Raw genomic sequence first — 22719 nt, forward strand, 5'->3', positions numbered from 1 at the left:
GGTCTTGTAACCGGTATCAATACATTATTTAACTAAAAAAGCATGTGACGGGTATTAAAAAATCTTTCAAAGTAAACCCGAGTAGTCAAGATGATAAACGGAAATAAACATTTATTTCTTGGAGATATCTACTCTTATGTCGCAAACACCATTTCCGTAAATCTCGTATACAGAAATAACTTTTAATAAACTTCTCTCAGTTATTTTTTTCTGATTGAACAGGGTTATAGATCTTCAAAAAAATAATTAAAACAGTTGTTTATAAAAGAGAAGTTTAGGTAATTTGAGTTCATATTTCCCTTAGGCTCGCCGATTTTCAATGTGTTATAAAAAACGTTTTGTGTGCATATATTTCATTTTTCTTTTGTATTTCAATTATTCATGTTATATACGAATGAATTTTGTCATAAAGCAAACAAAAATACCACTTACTTAAAAAAAAACTGGTGCATTATGGTTATGGAAAATTCCTGGCGCTCACTGAATTTCAATCTCGCATAAGACCATTTTGCGCGAACGTACTTTATTTTCGTTTCAAAAATAAATTATTTTTATTATACGTTTGTATGTGGTTAAATTCAGTCATAAACCCTGCAAATAAAACATTTATTAAAGAAAAACAAAACAAAACAAAACATAATGTCAAATTTAATGCATGGATCCTTTGACTTTTCTTTTACATTTTGTTGTTTGGAACGATAATACATTTGTGAATTTAGAAGAATTCTATTAATTTCACTGTAACAGACAAAACTAGAGCTATCACTAAAGGTGATGAATGTACCCCCCGCATGCACTGACACAGTACATTGCAATTTGACGCACACAAGATTGCATAATTATGTGGACTGTATGTATATAGACTGTATGTATACAGTATAGTAACAAAAAACAAAGTCCCATAACTATGCAGAATATTTATCTAAAAGAATGTAACATGCACCATGCACAACTAGGGTTGGTACTGATCACTTGTGTGAAGTTTCATTAAATTGTGTGTAAGGTTTGGTAGATTAGGCACGCACAAGTCGAAGATTGCATATGCAGACTGTATGTACATAGTATGTTAACAAGAAACAAAGTCCCATAACTCTGCAATTTTTGTCGCTGAAAGAACCTAACATGCCCCATGCATAACTACTGTTGTTACTGATCACTTGTGTGAAGTTTCATTAAATTGTGTCAAGGGGATGAGGAGAGATGGTGCGCACAAGATTGTGTCTATGTATATAGTATAGTAACAAAAAAACAAAGTCCCATAACTCTGCAAATTTTTTTCTAAAAGAACCTAACATGCCCCATGCACAACTACTGTTGGTACTGATCACTTGTGTGAAGTTTCATTAAATTGTGTCAAGGGGATGAGGAGAGATGGTGCGCACAAGATTGTGTCTATGTTTATAGTATAGTAACAAAAAAACAAAGTCCCATAACTCTGCAAATTTTTTTTCTAAAAGAACCTAACATGCCCCATGCACAACTACTGTTGGTACTGATCACTTGTGTGAAGTTTCATTAAATTCTGTCAAGGGGATAAGGAGAGATGGTGCACACAAGATTGCGTCTACGGACAGACGGACAGACAGACAGACAGACAACCTGAAACCAGTATACCCCCCCTTACAACTTTGTTGTCGGGGGGTACAAAAACATGGAGAACAAGAGCTGTCTCCATAGGATGACACATGCCCCCGATGGCACTTTGAATGAATATATAGTTATGGCCGATGTTAGAGTTTAGGACCTTTGACCTACGGAACTGGGTCTTGCGCGCGACACGTCGTCTTACTGTGTCACACATTCATGCGTAGATATTTTAAAATCCATGCATGAATGACAAAGATATGGACCGGACACGTCTATCAATGCACTATCATGAAAAATGACCTTTAACGTCTAAGTGTGACCTTGACCTTTGAGCTACGGACCTGGGTCTTGCGCGCGACATGTCGTCTTACTGTGGTACACATTCATGCCAAGTTATTTGAAAATCCATCCATCGATGACAAAGATATGGACCGGACACGCCCATCAATGCACTATCCTTTAACGTCTAAGTGTGACCTTGACCTTTGAGCTACGGACCTGGGTCTTGCGCGAGACACGTCGTCTTACTGTGGTACACATTCATGCCAAGTTATTTGAAAATCCATCCATCGATGACAAAGATATGGACCGGACACACCCATCAATGCACTATCCTTTTATGTCTAAGTGTGACCTTGACCTTTGAGCTACGGACCTGGGTCTTGCGCGCGACACGTCGTCTTACTGTGGTACACATTCATGCCAAGTTATTTGAAAATCCATCCATCGATGACAAAGATATGGACCGGACACGAAAATTGCGGACAGATTGACAGACAGACCGACAGACGGTTCAAAAACTATATGCCTCCCTTCGGGGGCATAAAAAATGATTTTACAATACTCACTAACGTTCAACAAATTCAAAACATGTAAGAGGCGCATTACAAAAAAAAAACGGGAGACGAAATTGACCGGTTCACCGGTAGGGCGATACATATTTCACCACAGTTGGGCGGTTGTTTACATAGGATTTCAGCTAACGTGTTTCGTTTTGAAACTAACATATTTTTTACCGATTTACTTATAGAAACAAGCAAGATTATCAGGTATTCGTCTGTATTTATTATGTATAACAAGTAGAGTGCAGAAAAATGTGAAAATTTGGTGTTAAATGCAAACTTCATAAAACTCAATTTCCACTCGGTTTTTGGCATATTTTGGTCCGACGTTACATTCTGACTGTCACAATATAAAACAAACTGTATACGTCGGATTAGTTCGACTACAGCAACAACCATACCCAAAACGGTTACAATACCAAGGGGACATGTGCCCCCAACATTTCTGATCCTCAGCAGAACCCTGGGAGTACCGGAACTGTATCGTAGACTTAATTGTCCGAATAGTAAGACATGTCCGAAGTGTAATACACAATTCAAACTATAATACACACGTTATATAACAGATGACAACTTGCAACTTCCAATGTTAAGCATCGTATTCTTCTGTTGGTTTAGAAATATTATTTTAATAATTAATACGCTATTTTTTATCAGAAACATAAAATACTTAGGCTTAAAGTATCGCCACACGTTTCCGCAAGGTCACAGGGCGAAATCTACCGTATCACCGTTTAATACTAGGTTAGAGAACACTAATTGTTTTCCAATAGACTTCCATGTTATAACATTATATTGTGTACGGCCTTCCATAAATCGAAACATGCATATCTAATCATTTGCCAGACATAATCAGTCCAGCTGTAAATAGGTATCAGCCAAACTACAGAATGTGGTTTTAGTTTTTCCTTTATTGGGAACGCCCAGAAGCTCTGCAGATCTATGTTCATTGTTTTACCTTTACTTTTGCCAACATGACAAAGATGGAAAAGAATATCGATAGGCCTGCTATAATTTATTTGAATTTTGTTACTATGTATGCATGCCTGCTTACTTCTTTGCATAAATTTAATTTTATGATTACTTTGTCGGCGCAGCCGTATTAATTAGCTCGCTATTTGTTACCTTGTTACCTGCGGCCTGAAGGCCACAGGTATATTGGAATGCAACAAGTAGTATAGCACATGGGGACTGGGTGATTTCACGTGACATTTTACCGATATGCGATTGGCTTATCGCATTTATGGAACGCCGTTTTTGCAATATAGCTAGCACTCTACATGATATATAGAGAAATGATTGTAACCTGAATTCCTCATTCATTATTTCATATAATTTATTCAAACTTTCAGCAATGATCAATATTGATACCTTGTTGTGCATAAGGGTTTTTATGTTAATTGCTCTTCAATTTCCTAGATTAGGCCAAAGAAATATAAAAAAATTTTATAGCTCTTTGATTAGGCCTAAAAAAATCTTTGTTTCCGGTAACATGCTAAAACAAATTAGGGTAGGTAGGTCGGAATTTTTTTTTTTTTTGAATTTCTTTGTATTAAGGGAGACTTTTCGGAAATTATTTTTGTGTCAAAAAATGACTACAAATAAGGGGGTTATGCCTTTAGAGCATCAGTAAGTTGATTTCTAACATCACTCACCATGTTTAAAGCATAAAAAGTGCAGTTTTGCAACTTTTTGTTAAAAAGTTGAAAAAAAAATTCTCCAAGGCCATAAAAACATTTAGGGTCGGGCCAAAAATTTAGGGTAGGTCGGGATACTGGAAACGAACAATTTTTTTTACGTCTTATGGTCCCGTGTTGTCAAGCAAGTCCAGGTGAAGGCATGAATCACATTTGTGAAAGCTCTAGTAAAGTATTTCAATAGTCAAGGAATGCGACCAGTTGAGCTAAAAGTTATGTTATACATGAAAGGGAAATACAGTTATTTTTGCTCAAAAAATAACTTTCAGAATTAAGAAATACATAGTTCATATATCTACTTGTAAATCATGTAGAATGGAGTAACATTTCTTACATTAAAGCGTAATGGCATAATAAAAAACAAAACAAGTACGTTATTCACCCATAAGTTACTATCAACAATTTCTGGTCTGTATAACTTCTGGCCGCAGGAAACCTTTCGACTTGTTACTTTTGTTACCTTCATCTGTTACGGAGCGCCTGAGCCAGATATGTCCCTTAAGCGCCTCCAATCTGGTTTTTCTGTAGGAGTCCGAATAAAAGTATCTATGGGGGCCCCGAATGAAAGTCTCTTTTACCCAGGAGTGGACAAACTGTCGGCAGCCAATAAAATGTTGTTGTTGTTTTTTAGACTGGGAAACTAACTTTGCATATTAAGTAGTTTTGTTACCCAAAAACTAAAACGATTTATACTAATTTTAAAGTCTTTAGTGATTTAACATTGCAAGGGAAATCGAAAGTAAATTTCTTCCCCCGTTGCGTACCTCGCTTACAGCTGGCAAGACATTTCGACCCCAAGACCCCTTGGACATTCTGACCCCATTCTATGATATGCATAGTAGGTTAAAAGAAATTAATTTATTTGAAAAGTTGTGTATTTATTTATCACTTTTAGAGATAATTATTAAAGATACCATGTATAACATGCAATAGAATGACGAACACGGGATTGTGTCGATCTTTTCTTTTTAAATGTGGTATAGGTTTGGAAAAATTTTAATATTAGGATAATTGAGTAAATCAAAGAGCTATAAATATGTATTTTATACTTCTTTGAGTAAATTAAAACTGCTTAGTTACCAAGTGTGCCTTTGCCTCTGCTTAATTACCAATTAAATGTGCCTTTTAGATAATATTAATGCCTAATATTGTATTTGTGTTGTAGGATTAGATCTCATGAATTCCACTGAGTATATAACCGATTATTATGACAGGAAATAATAAGGACCCAATAATAAGACGTTGTCAATTTCTATTTTATACACTGAATAGATAAAGTATTTGTCCGTCTGTCTGTCTATTTATCTGTATATACTCGGAAATTAGATAAAGGTTAATCAGAAAGAATTTACCAAAGAGAAATAATACATTGAAATGGTATAACATGATTAAGTACCGTCGAAATATTAAATCTTTTTCAGGTATGCACATTACTTCTATATATAGTAGTGCGTTACTTATAGAAATTATTTCAGAATCAGCACAAAAGGTCAAATCATCATTTTGACCTTCCATAACTTAAAGAATACATATTGCTCATTTAAATTTGCAGCTTAGTTGAAATATTTGCAAATGAATCATGTGTTCAAAGATGCATATCCAAATCTTTTCTGTCTTTACATCTTGTTTAATTATGATTTTTTTCATGCGTCACACATTACTACCTCTACGCCGTATGTCTTTTTTTATAGACATTTCATGATTACGTAAACAAGATATTAACTTCGTAACAATTGTTTCTGACTCAAAGCTGATATCGTCTGTGTGTTGAGGAAGTACGCCTTTCCTATCGATGAAAAACTGTTACTTTTTCTAGTAACACTGCACACCATCAATAAATTTAGTGTACATTCTGCACATGGCACTTCTGTATTGGTTGGAATATTATTTTCTTCATGTTCAAAATAAAATTTTTAAAAAAATAATAGAATAAACATATTGTTGAAAAGTAAAGTTTATTATGTATTGAAATATAATTCGGCAAATTAAAAACTTAAGTTTCTTTGGAACAATTTGTTGTGCCAGTGAAATAGTACAACGGCTGCTCTCTCTCTCTATATATATATATTACCTGGCAGTGTCGAATATGCATTTTTAATATAGGGTACTTGGTTGATTAGTTTGAGCTCCATATAAATTTCAGTGCACCTCGAAAAATTCAAATAGGGTTTGATATACATGGAGTTTTGAAAACGTGTTTAATGATAAACGTAACTGATATTCAAGTTTAGTTTTATAGGTAAGTAATTTAAGTTGTTCAAGTTGCACACAATTAATAATATGATTTTTACAATGGAAGTATACATTGTTAGTTGTAAACCCTCTCTGTGGCTATTTGTCATACGTATTAATGTCGTAACTTCCCCTCATTAGCTTATTTTCAGGTCATTTAGACTTTATGTCTTGTATATTTCTGTTAAGCTCCATGTGTTAAGTAAGTCATTACGGTCCATCCGCCCATTCCGACACAACGAATCACATAAATGTACGTCACGTTAAGTACAGGCCGATATTTCTGTTAAAGGTTTAATAAAGTTTATAAATATGCTAATGTATAAGTAATTTACAGGTGTTTTGTTTTACTTCTTGTTATTGTTATTTTTCTCGGTAAATAGTTTTTGCAGCTTACATTTATTGATTAAAAATCGACCGTAATAAAGATTCTTGTATCTTGTAGAGGGGCATGCAAGAGAAGCCACATGAACCTGTAGTAATAACTTATACAATGTTAGCTTTTTGTAAAAGCTAGCAGCGGCCCGTTTGTTATGTTAATGTTTAACATAACTGAGACTGAACGGTTTAACATCGGTATAACATCGACCAGTCACGCAAAAAAAGGAAGGAACTTTCATTTAGAAAGAATTTCTTTGTTCTTTGAGTTGATAGATTGCAATAGCTGGTCCAGCTTGTCAATACATTTCCAATTGCTCGCACAGAAAGTAAGGTAAAATAAGCCTCCATAACCATAGGATTCGAAAGCTTCTGACTCTTTCGTTGTTTTCAAACAAAAAGTCTATTGTAATACCGACCCGTCCGGACGGGTCGAAATAAATTGCTTTTCACAATTATTGTCAACCAGAAAAGGAAAAATGTGTACTTAATAAATAAATAAACTTTGCAGAGAGCTGTGTATGTAAAAACCGAAAGACACCAAAAAACAAAAACCACTATAAAACAAGTTCTAGCTTTGGCTGTAGGCGCCCCACCAGACATGATCACAAGGTTGAGGCATCGATTTTCTATAAGCCGACAGGGTGGCTTCTCTACATAGAAAAAAATTCTGCAACCTATGTGATGCTTCGAAGCCACAGTGGTGAAGGGTAAGTGATTAGAAGTCTGTGAAAAGCAAAATCGCCAAAAATTAAAACTGAATCGATCAAAATCTTGGAGCCAACTCCTCTACCCCATCCCATCGGAACATGATATGAATAAAATTGTTTCAACTAGACGAATTGTGTTTGATAGACTGCAATGACATGTATTACAAAAGAAATTACAAATGTTATTGTTTTATCAGTTCTCTTATGCATAAACATAACAATATACACGGATTTGCCTAATTTTCATTTTATTTAAAGTTGCCATTTTTGTCAGTAGTTAATGATTTTTAAAGGTCACAAGTTATTTGTTAAAGTAAGATCGACGGTTTATCAGAGATTTTTTAAATGATTTAAGGCCATTTAACCCTCTCATATTGTCGTGTTTTAACTTCTTTATCTACCCGCCCGCTTAGCTCAGTAGGTAAGAGAGTTGGTCTACGGATCGCGGGGTCGTGAGTCCTAACCTCGGGCGGGGCGTATGTTCTCCGTGACTATTTGATAAACGACATTGTGTCTGAAAGTCCTCCACCTCTGATTCGTGTGGGGAAGTTGGCAGTTACTTGCGGAGAACAGGTTTGTACTGGTACAGAATCCAGGAACACTAGTTAGGTTAACTGTCCGCCGTTACATGACTGAAATACTGTTGAAAAACGGCGTTAAACACAAAACAAACAAACAAACATCTTTATCTGGTTTTATGATTATTGAACGTTATGTTTTTACTTAAAAATGTTCTTTGTTGACAATAATTACTTACGGGCTGCTGCATTACATTTTATAGAAATACAATATAGCGATATAAAATGTATAGTAACGAAACTTGTAAATGCAAGATCAAAGACCACCAGCTAATTCATTCGTCGTGTCGTCACTGTAAGCAGGATAAGACAGCTCTGGCGTTCTATACAATCCGACGTTAAATATCATTATTATGTGACTTGTTTAGACCGATGGAAGGTACTATAAATACATATTTAATGATTATTGAAAGACAATATTAGACTTTTTTACTATGATAATAGATTTCGTAATTATTTCAGTCAAAACTGCAATACTGTGCAATTATGTATTTTTTTTATGCGCAAAGCGATAAATCTTACAGGGGGTAGATCTATGAACTTTGCTTGAAAGCGCTTATACTGTAGACCTGGTCACCAACTAACAAAAACACTATAGGTAAATAAATACGAAAAATGTATTCTCTGAAATAAATATTTGCGAGTTAAATTATAATTAGATCTAGTAAGGAGTTGCTTTTCAAGCATCATCCGTTGCAGGATATCAACAGCACAACCAGCTTGTTGAAACCGTTGGAAAATGTAGATCATAATGCATATAAGCATGTCAGCAGCAATCAGTTAAAATCATTAGAAAATATAGACTTTATTATGAAATCATTAGATATGTCAGCAACACAAGTAATCTGTTAAATCATTAGAATCTAATATGTCAGCAACACAAGTAATCAGTTAAAATCATTAGAAACTAGAGATGCTTTTGAGAAAAGCGCATGTCTCCCACAACTGCCCCTATGAAAAATGTCTAGTTACTCTAGATGGTTTAGACGAGTGGATCCGATGAGTGGATCCAATCAGTAATTCAAGGGCCATAATTTAAAAGTGCCTGAGCGGTTTTGGCTAGTTATCGAACTTGCCTGAGGTCTTAAGGTCAAACACATTTTGTTCAAGTTTGGTGAAGATCGGATGAGAAATGTTCGACTTAGAGAGCGGACTAGAGTAAAAGGGCTGATTTTTTCGGTAATTCAAGGACCGTAACTCCAAAATGCTTAAACCGATTTGGCTAGTTATCGAACTTGGTCAAGGTCTCATGGTCAAACACATTTGTTCAAGTTTGGTGAAGATCGGATGAGAAATGTTTGACTTAGAGTGCGGACAAGAGTAAAAAGGCCGATTTTTCGGTAATTAAAGGGCTTTAACTCCAAAATCCCTTGACCGATTTGGCTAGTTATCGAACTTGGCCAAGGTCTCATGGTCAAACACATTTTATTCAAGTTTGGTGAAGATCAGATGAGGAATGTTCAACTTAGAGTGCGGACAAGAGTAAAAAGGCCGATTTTTGGTAATTCAAGGGCCATAACTCCAACATGCCTGGACTGGTTTGGCTAGATATCGAACTTGGCCGAGGTCTCATGGTCAAACACATTTTGTTTAAGTTTGGTAAAAATCGGATGAGAAATGTTCGACTTAGAGTGCAGACAAGCTTTGTGACACACACACACGCACACACACACACACACACACACACGGACTGGAGTAAATCAATATGTCTCCCACACCACTGTGTTGTGGGAGACATAAATATAGACTCTACTATGAAATCATAATATGAAATAAGGCACTGCCTCAATCGGGAATCGATCCCACTTCAACTCATTGCATAACATTCGAAAACAACTGTCTAATAACAGCACGGAAGAACATATTTTTTAATTCGATAGTAAATATCTAATTCGGTATATCGCATGTCATCACACAGAGATCGATCCCGACTTCCGTCGTTACGCGTAGGATCGATTCCCTATCAATTTAAAGGTAGATTTTGGAATAAAAACAACACTGCCCATAGTATTACAGGTAATTTTCGCCTCTTGGATAGGTGCACCCTCCGGAGAGGTATATTTATTTATATGAACTGTGCTCACTAGGTGCTTTTATCGTGCCGGAAGTACACATTTTTTAATTCGATAGTATATATCTCATTCGGTATATCGCATGTTACCGTAGAGGGATCGATCCCCTATAATTTCATGGGCATAACTTTTTGTGGCTTCGTTAAAATTTGTTTTACTTATGTTCAACACTAAAAAAAAATAGAATTTTTGTATGTTCTTTGGCATTAGATTTTTAGATTTCTTGGAATAATGCAACAAAGAAATCCTCGAATCTCTCCCGTTGGACAATATTGACCATAACCTCCATAAAGATGCCAGAAGCAAAGCTTACTGGTTAAAAGCACTGGACAATATAGACCGTCACCAAATAAGGATGTTGGAAGTACAGCTAACTGGTTAAAATCACACTGGAAAATATAAACCACAAACAACATCTGATACCTGTCTAATATCTACTTCCCATACAAAGATACGAGAAGGCGAGATAACAACTTTTGGTTAATTTTTTTCATATATTTCATAATTTGTCTCCGAGCATGTTAGAACAAAATACATGTAGCCATAAGGTCTTCTTGAGGTTTTTCTGTTGGTATACCAACGTGCATCGATCAGATGACTTACTATTGTTCTGATGAGCATATCAAACATTATTTGAATAGATCAAACCGAGCCCCGGTACGTTATTATTTCGCTTGGATGAGTTTTAGGCTTCCAGAAGGGCATCATACATACACTTCGCGAATGTTTTGCCGGTCAGTCGTCAGAACTATTGCTTCAAGTTCGGAGGACAGAGGGTCAATAGTTTTGTCGACTGGCCGGTAATTACATGACATCAGAAAGTAACTTTCAAACTTTTATTTAATAGCGTTGAATATAAACCAGACACAGCACATTATGGACCGACTCTCTATATAAAGAGTCACGTAACAATGCATTTTATTTGCTAATCTTATAATATCCTTTCGACTACCGCTATCGTACACCGACGCACTACCCGAGACGCCAAATGCAGACTATATTTTTGGGGTTCTCCATTACCGCTACTGTTTTGCAGGCGGGCTACCGCAGACGACTAAAACGTACCAGAAAAATGGGGGTGCTCATTTCCATAGCGCATAATGCAGTATTTGGGTAAAAATTGTATTTTTTCGCAATTGAAAATAGAAGGAATTAACAAAAATATACTACATTTTTATGCTGCGGTAATTTTTATGTAAAACGGTTGCTACACTATGGTAGTTATGTCCATTGTGTGGTTATTGGTATAACTACACTGTGGCACAACTTATAGTTTCTTGTTTCCTGCAATAGTCTACTATGGTATTTATATGCAGATAAAACAAACAGTTAATGTTATTTATTAAAAGTCACATATTTAAACGGCCACTGCATCACTGTGGCAGTACATGCTATTTTGTGTGAATATGTATTAATACGCTGCGGCACTCTCTTTGGTTTCGCATGCCCTGCATTAAACTACTGTGGTAATCGGGGGAATAAATAATGCCTATAGGATAAGTTTTGATTACTAGTATAATCCTTTCGCAGGGTAACTTTCTCAGCACTGTGGAAGTGCACTTAATTTCATTTAATATGTATAACTACACTATGGCACTGCCTTAAAATTTAAGTTTCTCACAAAAGTCTACTATAGTTCTTAGTAACAGGACGAGTAAAACTACACTGCGGTACTATATTGAAATTCGTTCTTCCTGCAAACGTCTACTTGGTAATTATTTGCAGAGTGGTTTGGTTGCTGTACCACTTCCTCCCTATGTCAGCCCCTCCCCCTCCCCAATCCCGTCTAACAAGACATATGCATCCCCACTCCTATACCTAGATCCTCACTCCCTGTAATTACTATAAGTACTCCCTTTTCCAGGCACCATAGAATTCCCTTCCAGTACAACTTGTGCAAGCCCCAACCCTGAACCAGTTTAGGCAGGGTGTAACCAAACTTGCACACATGATAGACCTGTTTCTTTAAACTGCTTTTATCTGTAAATCCTTCTTGTTTTTAACACTATCAACTGTATTCGTGTTTGCAATACACATCGTGTATTACTTTTATTCTCCTGTCCATTCTACTTTTAAAATTCTTGTACAGGCGCGCAGCTGCACGTAATACTCGTAAAGAGGAGTGATGCAGTATAAAAAGATAAATAGATAAACATTTAGTTAACAGTATGTATCTTTAGAAGTTTAAAGTTTATATTAGAGGAAAACAAATAAGTAGAACTAACGATGAAGGTTGTTGAACATCTGGTTGAACCGTATAGTGTTTCTAGACACATCCCTCTGGCACAGGCGTTCCTTGCCAGCTCAACCCATCTTTGTGGGTCTTTTAATAAGGGCGAAAATTCTTGCCATATGATTTGAAACCACAGAAATTAGTCCGACAGAAGGATGTTTCGGCAGGAATAATGTAATACATGTAATACATTATAATTCCTGGTTTCGGTTAGTACAATGAACAAAGGACAGCATATGACACGTCAAATTAAAGATGGAAACATGGTAGCTAGAGTATGGAAGGTAACCGTTCAGGAATTAGGAAACCCAAACAAACGCAGGTAGTTGATACCATTGACCCAGAGTTTGCAGACTCACATAAAATTATCTCAATGTCAGGGCGGACAAATGCTTGTCAGTTTTGCAGTATGAAGAAACTAAAGACCGCCGGTGGTCTCCGAACACGAACGTCATCATTTGGTTGTAAGCAGTGTAAAGACAATTTACACAGGTATAACAATACTCTTCTTATTAAAAAGTTATATTGATCTAATGAGTAGTTTTAAAGATTTCATGGTATTATTGAGTCATTGCTATGTTACGTGAACTTACTTTCTTTTACTCCATGTATATAAATTGGGTCTGAGTCAACAAGTCGCTCAAATCCAAAAATGTACTCAAATTATCGCTCTGGGCCAAATTTCTCGAAATATTTAAGCATGTCAGAAGAGGAAAAGTCTGTTATTGCATTATATATTCGACTGCTCTTAACAGGTTAATCTTCTTAGTACAGGATAAAATGTTTCGAGAAATCCAGCCCTTAAGTACAAAAGCCAGTTCCAGAGAAGTTGTGCAATAATTGTAGTTGAAAATCAAAATGTCTTGCTTACATAAAAATATTTTATATATATATATTTTCAGGGTTAATCCCCGTGATCTTTTAAATAATACTTTCAGGGAATGCTTTCTTTCGTATCATGCGTCCAGAACTGGGATTGGCTAACTAAAGGACAAGTCCATACAGACCTCCAATCCGAAAACGTCCGTAAAACTTATGGCAAGAAGAGCAAAATTGGACACTCCAGAAAATCGATTTTAGTATATATAACCATTGCAAATCACTAAATGTTATAATTTGATACGTTTTAGTATTGCTCATTATTACTACATTTTAATAAGAAATCCCTTCCTTCAATTTAGCTACATAACGGTTGCAAAAACTCACCCAGGAAGGTACGGTACATATTAAAATAGAAACACCCCGTAAAATGCCAACAAAATTATCTTGGAAATCGACGAAGAAGAAATGACTGTCTGACTAGCGGACATTAAGCACAAACTGGAGAAAGAAACAGACAGTGTCTAAAATTAGTGACAACATTACATATATGTACACATTTTTACTATGTGTCGTGTATATGTACGTTATGTTTTTAGTACGAATGAGAAAGTTTGATTGATTCATCTTTTGATAATTAATTTTCACATGTAATATACTTTTCTAATATGAGCTGTCTCAAGGGAAAAGGTGATTAGAGTTTTGAAATTCAAGAAAAACATGTTTCATAAAGTTTGGCTTCTTGTGAATTTTGATACATTGTAATATGGTATAGAAATAATAATCATACAACCGGGCATATTAAATATAGACACATAACTAACTTATTAAACAGTTCTACCGATGACATGTTTATCACAGTGAATTTTGGACATTTTATCTTTCTATGCGTCATTAACAATGCTAATTACCTTACCCCCACCCCCTTGCCTTTAGACGGCTATTCAAAAAATACATGTATATATAGATTAACGGTTATTGTCGTAAGTTGTTGACAAAATTGTTTCATTCTTACTCAGTTTAAACGGACTACAGTACAAATTCAACAAAAAACAGGAAACATTTCATGACTCTTAGTGAACTTTGTGTAACATTACATATGCTCTATGTTACCCTTTGCGATGATTTGTAAGTAATGAATGATCCTCATCTGTTATAGCTTTTACAACTTGCTTTCGTTTAAATATTTTTTTTTTCTGTCAAATGTTTTTGTTTGCTTTTAATGTTTTACTTTTAGTCTCCTACCCGTTTATCCGGATCGGACTATAGGTAGACTGCCTATCATGAACTTTAGTCCAAAATACGTTGTTCAGGTTGTGTAGCATTTGATATATCATTCTTCTTACTCATACCCGTTCATAGGAGATTGCCTGTACTGTAGTGTTTTCATTCAGTTGTTAATTTTATTGTTTTATTTTATTATTTTCTGTTATAAAAATGTTTTTGTTGTATTTTACTTTTAGTCACCTACCAGTTATGTCAGCGGATCGGACCATGTAAACGCGTCAACTATACGTTATTTAGGTTCATTTAAATTTATTCATATTCATAATCTGTTTTGTGGTACGATGCAAGTGCCAAAACAAAACTCAAAAATGTCGAATGACACTTCGCGGTAAAACTTATAATAGTAGCTAAAAGTGTCTTTCTCTTAGTTTGTTATGCTATATTGACTTCCAAACAGATTTTAAAATAACTGAATTTATTAATTGCATTATATCTAAATTAGAGCGTATCCCAGTTGCGAGCTGTATTCCGTTGATACTTTTCTTTAAAGTCACAATTAGGGTATCAATTGTTTAATCATATAATGAAGAATTATAAGATCTCATTTCACTGAAAGCACATTCATGTACGGTTTTGGAAACAGATCATTTTAGAGTCTGTTTTTGTTTGAATTTACGGCCATTTTCAACATTATTCCAGTTATATCAGTCAGCCAGTTCAACTAACCATCGTTCCTGGGAAAGACAAGTACTAGACGCCAAAGTCCGTAAGCAACTGCCTACTTTCTCACATAAAAATCCTAGTCGGTAGCACAGCTCGAACCTGCGACCCTCCGTGAGTGAGAGGATACAGAGATTACAAGTGCACGAATGTATCTCCTACATTACGCACCCGGACTATAAATTAATATAATGAGTATACAAAGGCACATGTGAAATACTGAATACTGTACCATTTATATAGCATTCCAGAGTATCCATGCATTATAATGCACAATGCATGGAGCTCAAAGTCAAAATTACCAATGTACTTTTGGATAATTTAAATGCATTCTTACCTAAAGTTTGAGTTTTAAATTTGAAAAGTACAATACTTCAATAGTGGATAAATTTACACACGTCTAGTATGCAAATGGAAGAAGCGATACGTGCATATGTATTACCGTTGCGGCGTAAAAACGATGAAGCGTTCTGTAGAGAATTACCACCGTGTATATATGTATGTTCCATGTGCAATAACAATTTAAAATATTACTGCCGTAGTGTATAAATGTACACTATTTCTGATTACCACAGTGAAATTTTGTATTTCATGGAAAAAAGTTCAGAACTACCGTAGTGCCAGTGTGAAAGTAACTGGTGAAAAGTCTGCAAAACGCATCAGTGGCAGACCCATGGTTTTCAGACTTCTAGAATACCGGAGCCGCATAATGCAGACGTAGTAAAATAGCTTTAAATACCGTAGCGTAGAAATGAGTAATTAATTAAGTTTTAAAAACTGAGTTTAGTAATTACCGCGACGAGCAACCATCAAAACTAATGGGTATTTTTGGAGAGTAATGATCCCTTAATTGTCTAAAAAGGATTTTCTTATCAACAAATTGCGATAACAATGATTTTAGAACATTATTGCGCACGAGACGTTTGGTTTTGTTTTTAAATTTTATGGAGACCTGTAATTTGTTGCGTAATATTATTTAGTATGTCTTATGAATGATTTAACTTATTAGTTTAACTGATTTTATACCGTTTTGTTAATAACATAAATGAAAGTTTACACTTCAGATCAAATTCTGCAATAAATAAAAAGCATTCCAATTCCCCCAAGATACCAAAAAAAATTAAAAAATTCCGGTAGTCCTACGCTGTACGATGTCGGTAATCTGGACCCTCGTTTTGATGGTACGTTTTAGGCGTCTGCGGTAGTCAGTCGGTGTATGATAGCGGTAATAGCGACCCCCGTTTTTATGGTACGTATTTGTCTGCTATGGTAGCCGAAAGGATATATATCTTACTCTATAATGTATAAACAGTAAAAAAGTTGCACAGCTCAGGATCCTGTACTCCGTGCCAAGATATTGAAGCAGGCACGATAACCGTTTACTGGCCCTCGTGCACAGTAACATTGAGGTAGATTTAGCAACTCATTTAATTATTTAAATGACTGTATGTGGGCTCGACTGTGTCGCCCGGTATATCAATTTCGCCCTGTTTGTACTCGTTTCAGTCGGGCTTGTGGCGCGCGCATCAACATTGTACACATGCGGGGCATGCCGAATAGCCTGATCGAAACATCACGGCTCATTTCGGGGTACCAAATGCTCGATCATGTGATCGGGATAGCCCGGTGCTATAGGAATCGAGCCCACCTAATGTCGTGCGTTAAGTGGAAACCTATACTGACACGTCCTGTCACTGTAGTTTTAGTCGTGCTTAAGGGACGCCATCCATTGCTATACAATTAGAGCATAATAAACATTTTTCGTAACCAGTCAGTATGAACAATGTGTGATGATTAATGCAAACATAAACGGAATTTTCAAAAGGATTAATAAGTTTGCTATATGCTAATTTAAAACTATTGTTTGCATATACGAAGCGGTTATCGGCACGGCACATTCAGTCATAATACAAAACGCTTTTAGCATGACTAGCGCACACTCTTTCTAAGTATATGTACACTATACACGATCTATCATAAAACAGTATTCCCAAATAAACTCAGGCAAATTACATAATATGGGAAAAGCTCGTCGAGAAGAGGCTTATTTGGAAGATTTGGTGTGCGTATAATGTCACCTGAAAACATCATTACTTTGCAGTACGTAAACGAACGCTTTGAAACGCAGACGGTAGACGTGAATAATAAATGCACGAGTTTCCATGTTTGATAAATATATATTTTCAGAAAGTGTTTTACAACATTCAATAAAAGTTTACTTATCATTCGCGTTCAAAGATTAATTTTCCGTTATAAAGCATTAACAATAGATCGCATTCTTAGATTTCATATGCAACTTATTCATGAAATCATAGATTTTAAGTACAGCCAAAACAACCGGCGAAAGTGATGACATAATGTTGCTGTTAAACATAGATGACTGCTTAATACAAGTGGAAATATCACAAAATGTCTGGATAGTTTGCTAACTAACTGGAAAATGTCGATATTTTGTCTATAGAATGTACCTTAATACGGATGGCAGGTTTTGGCTAATATTGTACCTTATTAGAAATAATTAGTATAAACAAAAAAGCAAATCTTCAAATACCACACCTCATAGAATATTGCACTCATTTACACAACTTCAATTACATTTAACATCGAAAAAAATGTACAGCGTTATATACAAACAAAATGTTGTTTTATATCTTTCATTGGATATTTCATTTACAGTTTTGCTTTCTCTTTCTTCCTCATTATTTAGATTGGTTAAATCTCTCATAGTTGTACTGAAAATGGAAAGCTCTTTTGTTCAATGGTGTGTACTATACAAGAGGGCCATGAAGGCCCTGTATCGTTCACCTGACCTATTGACCTAAAGATCATAAAGATTAACATTCTGACCAAGTTTCATTAAGATATGGTCATAAATGTGGCCTCTAAAGTGTTAACTAGCTTTTCCTTTGTTTTGGCCCGGTGACCTAGTTTTTGACACCACATGACCCAGATTCGAAATTGACCTTAAGATCATCAAGATTAACGTTCTGACTAAGTTTCATGAAGATACATTATAAATGTGGCCTCTAGAGTGTTAACAAGCTTTTCCTTTTATTTGACCTAGTGACCCAGATTTTCAACCCACCTGACCCGGATTTTAATCTGACCTAAAAATCATCAAGATTAACATTCTGACCAAGTTTCATTAAGATATGGTCATAAATGTGGCCTCTGGAGTGTTAACTAGCTTTTCCTTTGATTTGACCTGGTGACCTAGTTTTTGATCCTACATGACCAAGATTCAAATTGGACCTTAAGATCATCAAGATTAACACTCTGGCGAAGTTTCATGAAGATACGGTCATAAATGTGGCCTCTAGAGTGTTAACTAGCTTTTCCTTTGATTTGACCTGGTGACCTAGTTTTTGACCCTACATAACCCAGATTCAAACTGGACCTTGAAATCATCAAGATTAACAATCTGACCATGTTTCATGAAGATACAGTCTTAAATGTGGCCTATACAGTGTTAACAAGCTTTTCCATCGATTTGACCTGGTGACCTAGTTTTTGACCCCGGATGACCCAATATCAAATTCGTCCAAAATTTTATTGAGGGTAACATTCTGACCAAGTTTCATTAAGATTTGGCCCAAATTGTGACCTCTAGAGTGTTAACAAGCTTTTCCTTTGATTTGAACTAGTGACCTAGATTTTGATCCCAGATGACCAAATATCAAACTCGTCCAAGATTTTATTAAGGGTAACATTCTGACCAAGTTTCATTAAGATTGGGCCAAAATTGTGACCTCTAGAATGTTAACAAGCTTTTCCTTTGATTTGACCTGGTGACCTAGTTTTTGACCCCAGATGACCCAATATCAAACTCGTCCAAGATTTTATTGAGAGTAACATTCTGACCAAGTTTTATTAAGATTGGGCCAAAATTGTGACCTCTAGAGTGTTAAAAGTCAAATTGTTGACGACGACGACGGACGGACGACGGACACAGGGCGATCACAAAAGCTCACCTATGAGCACTTCGTGCTCAGGTGAGCTAATGAAAAACATATCAGTCGAACTTTTTAAAATATATTCCTATGAAAGTCTGATCTGAATGATCAAGCATTTTGATGTCACAATTCACGCTACTACGGGCAATGTTCGAAATGCACATATCTCATGTGGCGACATGGCACATGTACACAAACGTAGCCAGTAGAGAGCTGTGGCCGTTTGAAAGGTCCATTACTAGGTCCAGGCGATTCATGAAAATTGGAGCGGAATATAGCTACATTGAAGGGAACGCATCTGGACTGTTGATACTATACAATGATTCAATAGTCAAGACTTCTTCCCCGAGGGCTGGGTTGGCTCCGATTGTTTACATACATCACGTTGTCATAAAAATTTGGGCATTTTATCGAAAATGGCATATTGAAAGCATACTTTATGATGCGAAATTAATACTTTTAACATTCCAATAGCCGTCGTTATCTGACGATTTTGATTGGATTGATCAATTTAAAAGTAAGCAATATTTGATCAGTTGAATTAGTACGAAAGAAAGAGAAAACAAATTATGTAAACACAAGGATACAGTTACATCTGGATAAAACATAAATTGGGCATTTTAAAGGATGCATGAATGTCTTCGGTTCTACTTCAAACATCACCATGTATTTTCATATCCAAGTGGCTACTTCAAAGCCAGTTTCAAATCTCAGGTATAGTACAGTGTAAATAATATCATCTTTCATAGAAACAAAATGATTTCTGTTCATAATTAGAACCGAGACAATCCATCATACAATTTATCTCTGTCAGGAACGGTCATCGGTTTCGAAGTTGTATTGTACGATTCACCGTCAAGTTTCACCCTGTCATAGTTTGGGTCTAGACCATTAACGTTTTTGTCTTTCTTTTCGTCACCAAGTTTGTCATACATTTGTCCATCGCTGTCTATCTTAGGTGCTGACACTTTACGGACTTTATTTATTCTAGCATACTCGTTGTCCGCCTTATCGGCATCATGAGCCGTGACATCTGCTTGAGGCGCAGGTTTGCCGTCATCTACAACTTTCTTTGTAGACGTTTCTCCGTCTTTGTCCATAAGCTGCTTCGTTGAATCACTGTCAAACGCTGAAGACTTTTTGTTATCAGTTTTAAAAGTGTCATTGGCGAATGTGTCGATATCAGCTAAAACATTATCTAGGGATACCGTAGCATTCAGATTGTTAGAAAAATTTGGATTTGCATTTCTCTTAAATGGCTTCTGTTTCGTAGTTGGACGATCTTTCTTATTGGCTGGGTTATTATCTTCTGCCGTAATATCGTACATTCCAACATTCTCATGACACAGATGAGATCCTTCCGTCAATGAATTCTTTCTCTTTTTGTTCATTTTGCCTTGTGATGTTTTCATTGACCACTTTGATTTCAGCTCTCTGTTCCTGAAATAGTTGTAATCAAAATAAAGAAGTCACTTATTGGTATCAAACGGAAAGAGATGCTATTTACATTCTGAGTTAAAGCAATAATATGATTTTTTTTTCTTTTCAAAGGAGTTCCATAGATTCTAATGGTTAGGTATCGCAGACAATTGGTAAATTTGATATGGACTGAGAAATCAATTACTTAGCTTTTGCCATGCTTTTTTCTGAATATGAACATTTAAGGTACTGTGTCCATTAAATTATCTTGATGATTTATGACCGACGTCCAGATCTGTTTCGAAATAATTGATCTTTTGATCTAACCCTTAAAGGCAGTTCTACACGTTTGAATCAAGTTTTGTTTTTGCTATCATAATCATGTAGAAATTGATTTGACCCCGATGTTTCTTAAGCATCTCATGATGTATTAATTAAGAAGGTATAATCCATAATAAAGATGCGGTATGTGAGCTGGGTTTTTGTTGGGCTGATTTGAAAAATCTTGTATCGTTATTAAGTTTTCACAATGGGAAGGTACGGGAAATTACATTTTCTAGTATAGAAAAACCGTGCAGAGCTACCTTAGATATTTTTTAATAAACTTTACCTTTTCTTCCTTCTCATTCTGATGATAAGCAGAACTAATACAATGGCTATCACAATAACGGCTATAGGAATAATGATGTACAGCGGCACTGAAATATATCATATATGGCTATCACAATAACGGCTATAGGAATAATGATGTACAGCGGCACTGAAATATATCATATATGGCTATCACAATAACAGCTATAGGAATAATGATGTACAGCGGTACTGAAATATATCATATATGGCTATCACAATAACAGCTATAGGAATAATGATGTACAGCGGTACTGAAATATATCATATATGGCTATCACAATAACAGCTATAGGAATAATGATGTACAGCGGTACTGAAATATATCATATATGGCTATCACAATAACAGCTATAGGAATAATGATGTACAGCGGCACTGAAATATATCATAAGTGCGAATTGAAGGAGGCTTAAGAGTGAGCTAGAAAATGCAAGTGCACCTCTTAATTAAAAATATTATTTAACAGACAATTGTTAAAATATAATAATCTGCAGCTACATGTAGAAAAAGTAACAGAAATCATTAAAGATCACGATCCTTAAACGCTTAAATTAGTGGCCTTAAAAGGGAGATTAACATTTAACGACAACGGGGACGGTGTGTGTTGAGGTGAAGTGGGGTGACAAAGCAAAGACTTCTATGTTATTCTGATGATGGCGATGACAATATTTACGACCACCACAATAATGTCAATGCCGCCATTAACGACGGTTATGGCGAAAACTGTTGTAACAGTAACAAATGAAATTTGGATGCTGATAAAAACGAGCTGGGAAAAGAAATTGACGAAATTGATATCATAGATTTAAATAACGTTACTGATGATGAATATAATAGAGAGAAAGATTGTGGAGCTTGGGAAATCGATATTGCAAATCGTAGGAGATGGTATGTTGACACGATGGCTATGGCGATGTAGGAGAGAACAAGGCTATGACGACTGTTATATATAATGTTAAACAGTATCTATCATCCTGATATTTATGATCGGCACCTCCCGTAGATGTGATAAGCGGAGATAGCCGAAGCATATCGGTCTGCACCACTCGCTAAAATATCCGATATTGATCGGGATTGAGTTAGACGGTGGAAGGGAGACAACTATGTAAAGCATTGATCTTAATAAACAAGGGAAGATAATAGAATTTCTATTCTTATCCAATTCTTTAGTATGATTAATAATCAAAATGCGGAAAATGATAATATTTATAATGAAATTGATATGAGCAGACGTTACAATGGTCATACAAGTTCGTTTTGAAGAAATAAATGATGTTGGGACTATCCTAAAATAATAATGATAGCGGTGAAATGCAAATGTGACTGACAAAGTAACGTGTAACATTTGAATATTTACGTAAATTGCCAGGGCCTCCTTCAGCTACTGGCTCCGGCTCTGGTTCAGCAGTGACTGTCACATCTGGGTTAACTGTAAATTGTTTATGATATTTTTGTTCAAATAGTCTGTTGTAATTTAGTAATTCCTCAACGCCTATCCAATCCCTCATCCTACGGAGAACTCAAACACCCTAATTCTAATTAGAAACCTTTAAATTCTAAATAGAAGAATAAAGTCAAATCCGGTTTACACCAGTTAAGAATATTACATTTTTACATAC

The 22719-nt window shown here is 35.6% G+C and overlaps 2 protein-coding genes across 2 annotated transcripts in view; both read right to left on the reverse strand.

Annotated features, from left to right (window-relative positions):
• Positions 1-3116, reverse strand: part of LOC123561866 (uncharacterized) — a 32788-nt gene extending 29672 nt beyond the window's left edge. The window contains exon 1 of the mRNA XM_045354533.2: positions 2984-3116. The gene's annotated coding sequence lies outside the window, so the exon portion shown is untranslated. The remainder of the gene's footprint in view (positions 1-2983) is intronic.
• Positions 3117-19241: 16125 nt separating this feature from the next.
• LOC128546402 (uncharacterized) lies at positions 19242-22608 on the reverse strand. The gene is made up of 3 exons (XM_053516885.1): positions 22458-22608; positions 21078-21165; positions 19242-20488 (listed from the first exon to the last, which is right to left on the reverse strand). The coding sequence occupies exons 1-3, from the start codon at positions 22606-22608 to the stop codon at positions 19822-19824; spliced, it is 906 nt and encodes a 301-aa protein (XP_053372860.1). The 3' UTR covers positions 19242-19821.
• Positions 22609-22719: the final 111 nt, after the last annotated feature.

Source organism: Mercenaria mercenaria, chromosome 10 (assembly GCF_021730395.1).
Source record: "Mercenaria mercenaria strain notata chromosome 10, MADL_Memer_1, whole genome shotgun sequence".
NCBI lineage: Eukaryota > Metazoa > Mollusca > Bivalvia > Venerida > Veneridae > Mercenaria > Mercenaria mercenaria.